The sequence below is a fragment of the Anneissia japonica genome, unplaced genomic scaffold (assembly GCF_011630105.1).
Source record: "Anneissia japonica isolate Jap-2015-1 unplaced genomic scaffold, ASM1163010v1 scaffold288284_len1145801_cov181, whole genome shotgun sequence".
In the NCBI taxonomy this organism is placed as follows: domain Eukaryota; kingdom Metazoa; phylum Echinodermata; class Crinoidea; order Comatulida; family Comatulidae; genus Anneissia; species Anneissia japonica.
In genome coordinates, this window is record NW_022712730.1 from 1,042,274 (window position 1) to 1,051,228 (window position 8,955).

General features: G+C 35.6%; 1 protein-coding gene across 1 annotated transcript in view; it reads right to left on the reverse strand.

Moving 5' to 3' along the window:
- The window catches only part of LOC117108146 (coronin-7-like), a 14,668-nt gene that overhangs the window by 3,121 nt on the left and 2,592 nt on the right, over positions 1 to 8,955 (reverse strand). The window contains exons 5-20 of the mRNA XM_033250099.1: positions 8,005 to 8,132; positions 7,215 to 7,301; positions 6,733 to 6,815; positions 6,091 to 6,145; positions 5,853 to 5,910; positions 5,465 to 5,610; positions 5,223 to 5,318; positions 4,737 to 4,835; positions 4,283 to 4,642; positions 3,510 to 3,705; positions 3,258 to 3,400; positions 2,905 to 3,009; positions 2,488 to 2,573; positions 1,295 to 1,553; positions 548 to 637; positions 277 to 393 (exon numbers count right to left, since the gene is read on the reverse strand). Of these exons, the coding sequence (XP_033105990.1) occupies positions 277 to 393; positions 548 to 637; positions 1,295 to 1,553; positions 2,488 to 2,573; positions 2,905 to 3,009; positions 3,258 to 3,400; positions 3,510 to 3,705; positions 4,283 to 4,642; positions 4,737 to 4,835; positions 5,223 to 5,318; positions 5,465 to 5,610; positions 5,853 to 5,910; positions 6,091 to 6,145; positions 6,733 to 6,815; positions 7,215 to 7,301; positions 8,005 to 8,132 (2,108 nt within the window). The remainder of the gene's footprint in view (positions 1 to 276; positions 394 to 547; positions 638 to 1,294; positions 1,554 to 2,487; positions 2,574 to 2,904; positions 3,010 to 3,257; positions 3,401 to 3,509; positions 3,706 to 4,282; positions 4,643 to 4,736; positions 4,836 to 5,222; positions 5,319 to 5,464; positions 5,611 to 5,852; positions 5,911 to 6,090; positions 6,146 to 6,732; positions 6,816 to 7,214; positions 7,302 to 8,004; positions 8,133 to 8,955) is intronic.

The following is an 8,955-nucleotide window of genomic DNA, read 5'->3' on the forward strand; positions in this document are numbered from 1 at the left end:
ATGATATGCCCATATAGTCATGATGTGCCTATATATAGTCATGATGTGCCTATATATGGTCATGATGTGCCTATATATGGTCATGATGTGCCTATATATGGTCATGATGTTCCCATATATATAGTCATGATATGTCCATATAGTCATGATGTGCCTATATATAGTCATGATGTACCTATATATGGTCATGATGTGCCTATATATGGTCACGATGTGCCTATATTTGGTCATGATATGACGTCATCATCACCATATATAGGCATTTCATATACTTACCTTCACACGAGGTACTATAATTGATATTGGTTCTATGTTCATTTTTGTCAACACAACGGCACGAGCAAACTCAACATCTTTCACAACGCAAGATACCTTCGGCAAGAACGACACGGCCTGAAAGAAATATATGTCAAAAAAGTTTATTTAAATGCTTAAAATATGTAAGTTTTTTCCGTGGTCTTACTCTCTAGATCCTGTAATTATTTTAACAGATTTTACAGCATATTTTTGCTGTGTATAACAGGGATAACAAAACAGGTATATTTACCTGGTAATTGCTGTTTAATTTAAATGGTGAACATTCAAATATGTAGGGTTCCTCAGGTGACACTTCCAGAATGTATATAGACACATCTCCCTGTAAGAATAATGGAACAGGCCAGAAATTAAATATCATAGGAAACATTCAACATAAATTATAAACAAATTAATAATTTCAGTAATAACACACATTGATAATATTACTTGAGCTTTTTTTGCATTGGCCTAACCCAACATGTGTATCCAGTGGCATATTCACTTTTGCGATTGTAGTAGCAGTTGTGATCTGCTTCTTAATCTTGAGGTCAGAGGTTACATCACTCACTATGCATTTCGCTTGTGTACTTAGGCAAGGCATTTTACCTACGGTTGTCTCTCTCCACCCAAGTGGGTACCTGGTAGGCTCAAACACAAAATGTGCAAAATTATGTAATTCTTTCCAGGGCTGGGGGTAATAATGTGAACTGCTTAGAGACCTTGTTGGCATTAAGCGCTATAAAAGTCTTGCATATTATTATTGGTTCTACTTCAAAATAGGGGAATGGTGGTGGGTTAAGTTTTTTAAGGAGGATGTGCACCCCTCGATACTCCAGGAAAAATAGCCAGGATGTTTTTCCCGTCAAAAGCCCAAAGTGAACAATGCACCTCTGTAAAATCTTTCTGAGCTGATACTAATACTTCGCACATCTCTGTACTTTCACAGAGTGTATCTACAATTATATTAACCACGCATGTGCAAAATTTTACTACCTTAAAACTTAAGTGTGAACATTGGTACAATATATCCTTCATTGTGGTCAACTTTAATCCAATACAAAAACGGCTTTAGATGTATTTTTTTTTTAAACATGAAATTTAGGAAATGATTACCAACCTTGCCATAAAGGAAGACAACATTCGTATCCTCATCATAGTATGGAATCAAGATGGCGGGTGTAGCATGCAGTACCAATTCACTCAACGTTTTCGACAAATTACTTACAGAGTACAAACTTATCTGACGGGAACTATTTCTGTAAAAAAATAGCAGTATCAGTATGAAAAGCTGAGTATTTGGCTGGGAGGTGATGCCTTTGCTTTTTGCGCCAAGGACCGCAGTTTAAACCAGGATAGCATTGGTTTTTAGTTGGAGTCAAAGGCAAAGTTGGTCTAATATTTTGGATTTTCCACATGATATGCTATTCTCAAGTTTCTATGCAATAAACAACTATCGCACAAATCAGGAACTTTTTAACATGCACAGAGGTGGTGGAGGCAGGAGGAAATTTTTCCCTTGTCGGACAGGCCTGGATCCTCCGTCGTCCGACGCCACAATAAGGTTGTCAGACCAAGAATGAATTTATAATAGTATTTGTATTACCGAACCCTAATATTGTGGTCTAGAAGAACAATTCTGGGTTATACTAACCATAAAAATTCCCCCAATGAACCCTACTAAGAAATTATATTACAGGACGCTGACTGAGGCGCCCCCCTTGATTTGGACCTCCTGTTTGATATACTGGACCCCTGTGGGCAAATTTCTGGAGCCACCACTAAACATTCACAAAACCAAACCCAATTATTTTGCTTCACATGGGGTGTTAAATAGTATTCATTCAACATCGAAATCAGTAAACAGATAAATCAAATAATAGTACCAAAGCTTGGCCTATGACTCAGTTGGTAGAGCACTAGGATGGAAATCAGAGGGTTTTGGGTTCAATTCCTAATAGATACAGTCATTTTGAAATAGTTTCTTTCCTGTTAACCATACCCTGTCCAGACTATCAAAAAAACTGTTGTATGCCCATATATAGTCATGATGTATCTGTATATGGTCATGATGTGATGTCATCATGACAATATTTAGGCATGTCACATGTTTGTGTCAAGTGAAATTTGGTAGTCTTGGCAGGGCTTTAGAACATACTACTGTGAATTGTGATTTGTTTCTCTTGATCTTACCTGTTAAAACCAGATACCAGGATACATTGGTCCTGACAGACCCAAACAACCCTACCGCATCGGCCAGTATTCACCCCATCAACTTCCTGCAAACACAGAACCATAAAATGTAGATACTGCTAAAAGCTCAGAAAACAGTTAATATCAAAGTGGTCAAATTTTTATCATAACAACACTAAATTGAAGACAAACAGCACTTTATAGATTTGGGTTGTATGCCCATATATAGTTATGATGTGCCTATATATGGTCACGATGTGATGTCATCATAACCATTTTTAGGCATGAAATTTGATAGTCTGGACAGGGCTTTATAAGGTTTATTGACACTTGAACTTTTGACCCCACAGTTGTCTTCATCGTGTAAATTGCCAGTTACACTACAGGAGAAAAATACTCTTAATATATGGACCTTACCTTGATTGGCATGTTGGACTGTCGAGGATCATATATTCGTAGTTTCTTGTCTTTGCATAAAGTGGCAACTCTTGTACCATCCGAACTCCAGCAAGCAGCATATATCTAATTTTTTATTTAAATAACAAAAAACATTAATATTAATGTTTTTATTTTTGTTGTAAACTTTAGAGATCAAAGTTAAAATACTTATTTAAGTTCCAGTAGGAAAATAAAAACTCAACCAAAATTGAAATATAAGTAACAATAATAAAACAAAAAAACACGATCTTTACAAAATGCATTCTGTCAAACTTTGCACAGAATTATCTCGAAATTGAATCATGCTGTGTTCTGTAAAGAAAACATCTAACCTGATCAGTATGACCTTTAAGAATCATGACCTCTTGCCTGGTTTCTAGATTCCAAATCCTGATTGTCAGGTCAAGAGATGCGGACAGAAGCATGTCCTTCGCCAGAGGATGAAAGATAATGAAGTGGATCTTCTCCTGGTGCCCTGCAGTAAAGCAAAAGTGCAGTTAAGTTTAATGAAACATATTGCCAAGGGAAAAAAAAAACAACAAAAAGATTAAGATTAAGCAAAAATACATTTCGCTGTTTCTTACCTAACATGTAAAAGGTTGGCTCATTTATAGACTCAACTAGGCCTCCCTCTGGAATGTCAAAGACGTTAATTCTGCAGTTCTCACCGGCAATCACAAGTCTGTGGTTATTGAAGGGATCCCATCTGAAGTCTTGCACCATACTTTGGTTTTGTATTGCCGGGATCTCGCTCTCTGGCTGCCGTCCAGGTTTATTTAGCTTCATTCAAGAACAGAAAATTCGAATTACACCTATTTATGGATTGGATTGGATTTATTCAGTGGAAACACCAAGGATAACCCACAAGAGTCCGAAGAAAATTGGGCAGTACACTGGGAGACAATCCCCTAACTCTTTCCGAAGAGTGTACAGCATTCTTTAACATGCACATGACTCATAATGCACGCAGGACCAACGGCTTAAACGTCTCATCCAAAAGACGGTGCGTTATCTTAACCTGCATTTCAGCCCTCCAGCTGGAGCAGCTATGGCAACTGAACCTCAGTGACTACCTCTAGTTCAGCTAACTGTATTAACTGCAATTTACTTCCATAGATTTTAACCACAATTTACCTCCATTACCACTAAAGGGGAATGAACTCCTTGGAGCCAACAGCCAACCATGCTTTAGTTTAAGAAGTAGGTCAAGTTTTATAGAGCTACATTTTTTTTAATTCCCACTATCAAAATACCAAACTCAATCACCTATACAAATCCAACTATTATTATTATTTAATACTTCAACTCACATCCATAGCTATTAGCCCCAATTCATTAAATAAAACTAGTGACTTACCTCAAATATCCCTATCTGACCACCAGCTCCAGCAAATGGCACTGCAGCCCTTTCGATATTAGCATGAAACCCATCACATTCACCAAAAATAATGTTGCCAATGTTACGGATGTTTGTAATATGGCTAGAAGCATGTCTAGTAGAACCTTTGGCGTGACGGTACTTTGATGTCTGCGCTACCACAAATTTCTTGCCCGACGGTCGTTTGACTGGAATTGATTCCCCACTGGCTGAGGCACCTTGTAAGCTTGGTTTATTGTCAGCTATAACTGGTTTAACACCTGAATTCTGGGTAATGGTTGGTTTATTTGCAGGAATAAAGGGTTTTTCTTCTGGTTTTTGGATACTTACTACTTCCTTCTAGAATAAAAGTTCCACAATAAATTTTAGTCAAAGCCCTTCAAAATTGTTGGCAGTGAAATCAAACTTTACAAAGGCTGTTCCATATGCATACCTTTTCTACTGGTGTAGGTGCTGGATCATATCCTCCTTTTGTACAACTTTTCTTAGTTACTGGTGGACGTTTAGATGGATCCAATGACATTTTGGCAACCTATAAAAGAAAATATAGAGTATATATAACAACCTAGTCTGTAGCCTGGGTTATCTAAAAAAGTCCAGAAATGTCCTTTTAAATTATTAGTAAAACAATTTGTTGAAAATATTTGAAATTTGGCATTTTTTAACATACTGGATAGAGTGCCATTTATGGACATCAGAGGTGTTATATCCTTAAAATCTTTTCCAAACATAGTTTTACTGAGTTGGGTATGTACTGTTGTTCCACCTTTATGAAAAAAAGCCCCTTCTGGATTTTTTCCTCCAGGTTTGAGAATAACTAAAATGTGATAGATCATAATAGTAGATAACACGGAACAAAACAGTATATTCTATTTCTGATTTTTTAATTAATGGATTAGAATTCATCTTGCTTTCTCACCTCTTTGCTCTCTCCTTGAAACCACTCGGTTGCTGTCATGGCGGGGTCATAACCAGGTGTATCGGGAAAAAGTTCACTCGCAAATTCACGATGCGACTAAATAAACATGAGAAAAAGCATAAGAACTGGAATATAATTATAAGGATAATAATAGTAATAATTATTATATATACAGAAATCGGTTTTTATTTAAATAATCATCTAAGAATTCGGATTGTAATTGTAAAACAAAAATTGCTCACCCTACGAGGCACTTCATAAGACAATGGAAGAATTGCATTTTTGGTAAGCTGTAGCAGACGATTGACCTCACATGACATGACATTTAGCGCCCTCTTTGGTACCATAGCAACACCTTTCTGTTGAGCATTTCCCATGTAGACAGAGTCTATTAAATATCACAGAAATAAAATATCTAAAATTGAAAGATAATGTGTACAGAGTATAAAAGGTATAATTAAGGGGGCTCTATGAGTATTTTCGTAAATGTACTGCACTTCAGTTAAACATGTGGTGTCTCAGCTAGCCAAAAAAATAAAAAATAAAAATATGCAGCAAGAAATTCAAACTAGCAAACTGAAGAGGTGGATCTTAAATCACTACACCAACCACTACAATAAATATACTTACTCTGTGTAATATAAGGTTGGCTATTTGTAACCTCCATGTATGTTACTGAAGTAGCACCCTATCAAATAAAATATATAAATTTATTTATATAACTGCAAAACCCAGTATTTATAAAACTACAAATTTCATTATATTTTATCAAGCAGAAATTTTCCATTGATATCCTTAAAATTCAATTTTTCTTTATACAATTTTATACTTAAATTTAAAGTAAAATCAGGAATTATTATGAAATTACCTTAGATGCAATAAATAACATCTTTGTATCAGCATCATAAAATGGAATAAGAGCACTGTAAAAAAATGTTGAATTATAGAATCATTAATTATTTAATTACTGTTGTGTTTTAAATATTATTAATTTTACAAATAATATAAATATTAAATATAACACAAATAAAAATATTAATATTAAATTTCCACAGCTTTTTTTAAATACAGAAGTAACAGCATAAGCAATTATTATAGTTTTAACAGTGAGGTATTAAGAAAATAAAATTGTATGGTAAGATGGTAAGAAATTAACTAACACATCCTCCTAAATACATAGAAAAAGCTTTTAAAAAGTGAGTCAACTGGCAGAATGGTTAGGGCTCACTTACACTTCTGGTGGTGGTGCTAATCTTCTCAGGTAAGGACTAAAAACCTTCAGTCCAGTGTACAAATTATTTGGCTGATGTGCATAATAAAGAACCTAGTATATTTTTTTTTAAAGTGTAGTCAGTCATCCCCATGTACTGGTCGCTCCAGGCCCTGTAGTGAGCAGACAAGAGTAGGTGGGACCAGATTACCGGGTAGCTGAGACATGAAGTGATCCTTGGTTGGTGGGGTTGAGGGGCGGTTGTAACCACTTTACACTATATTAATCAATGATACACACCTTGTAGACGTCCCCATGGCTTGGCTTGTTAGACTCGCCCCTAGATTTCTTGCATCCCACATGATTAGTTCGCTCTGTCTTGTCTTTAAGATAACAACAAAAATCAATGATACGATCTTCTTGAGTTAAGCAGTTAACATAATAAAGAAAAATAATATCAAATTTCATTCATGTTAAGTCAAATTTAAGGGTTGTTTCTCATAGCTTTCAATCCGCATTCTCGATATTACAATAGTACCCCTAATTTTGGTCACCCCTATTAAGGGGACAGTATTTTGGCCACAAAACGAATGAAAGTATATCTTTTAACACTATAGCCAACCCCACTCAGGGGACACCCTTAAGGGGACACTTTTTCTGGTCCCCAAAGGTGTACCCTTACTAGGGTATCTACTGTATCTTTCTACACTCAAAGCTAAATAAAGTAATTTGATCATTATTAAAAAAAACAAAAACTAAAGGACTTTTTTGAATATACATACCTTGTTAAAACCACTTGATAACAGAAGATCTTCATTGCCAAGCCAACAAACTCTGGAATCCTTGTGGTTGTCATGCCCACCAGTGGCCTGAAATAGTTAAATAATATTTACAACTACAGTAACCAGAAAAGATACACATGAGAAGATAAGTTCTGAATAGTCTTGTGGCATTGCTTTGTACATATAAATTGCAAACGATAAGAACAGGAACCTGCGCGTGTGAAAACAATTCCCACAACCGGGATTCGAACCTGGGACCTTCTGTTGTCTATGCGGACACTTTAACCAATTGCGCCATTGAAGCTTTCATAAATACAATTATTTATTTTGATACATATAAAAAATAATGTGTTATACATGCTATTTAACGACTAATATGAATTATTACATAAATAGTATGAATTATTACATAAATTGTATGAATTATTACATAAATAGTATTACTGTATTAGATTATAGTCGAAATTTATAGGAGTGTGTGGCGCAGGAGTGTGTGGACTTCTGATTGTGAGATCGGGAATTTGAGACTGACGCTCGTCACATTGATTGTGTCCTTGGGAAAGACACTTTACTTACGTTTGCCTTTCTTCACCCAGAAGCATAAATTTAGATTTGGGGGTGGGGGTGTCATGTTGTTAACCTGTTCGTCGGTGACCCTATTACGATTGTTCCAGTCAATAAATAACAGCAATTAGAATCCATTATACGCGATTATTCGCTAAAAGGAAGGTACATTAAAGACCAACTGTGTAGCTCCTGTGATTCCAACGATAATAAAAAATACAATTACAGAAGGGTTGTTGCCTGGATTCCTAGGATCCCAAATCTTGATCTTCTTATCCTTCCCAGTGGATGCCAAGAGGGTGCCATCTTGTTTCCAACTGATGCCAAGCAGCTGGTCCTCATGACCTTCCCATGCTAGTAAATGAATATATACATTTAAAATTATTTTCCAAAATAACAAATGGAATATAAAAATTAATTAATCTTTTTAAATTATAAATATCATAAAATGAATAAATAAAGTTTGAGGTATTAAATCTGAATGGATTGCATCACTAGTTTCAGTGCTTTGTTCTTTATGAATTGAATTGAATAATGTTTATCATCATTATCAACATCTTCATCACCTACTGAATAATCATGATTTAACATTCATTATTTATTAATTCATATGTATTAAATCATCATCACCATCATCATCATCACTATAACCACTATTCGGAGTGGAGTTGAATATCTTGTTGGTTAAGGTGCTTGCTTTCCAATCCCAGGGTCCTGGGATCAATTCCTGTCATGGTAACAGAATTTTTTCTCACAACCAAAACAACTCCACTCCCTAAAGCCGCAATCGCACTGGATTTAAAATAGGGAAATTTTTACCGAGACTGTGGGTAACATTCCAATGGGTAAACTTCCTGTCGTTCGCACTGGGATTTATCGACGTGGTTAGTTTTACCACAGGCCATGGTGAAACTAACCATTCGTACAGATTCAACTATTGGGGGCGCTAAATTGTGACGTTTTGGACTAGGCCCACATCATGTATTTGTTGATAATTGCGATGGATTGTCTCACTAATACCTAGCACATTTATTAATGCTCCATATAAATCGGCCATTGAAACAAACCGAGTAAACAAGTGAAAAAAATGACAAAATTACTCAAAATCAAGACACTAGCAAACACGCGCGAAATTAATCAAGATGTTTGTGTGTGACGTTTTATTCCAGGTCACAGC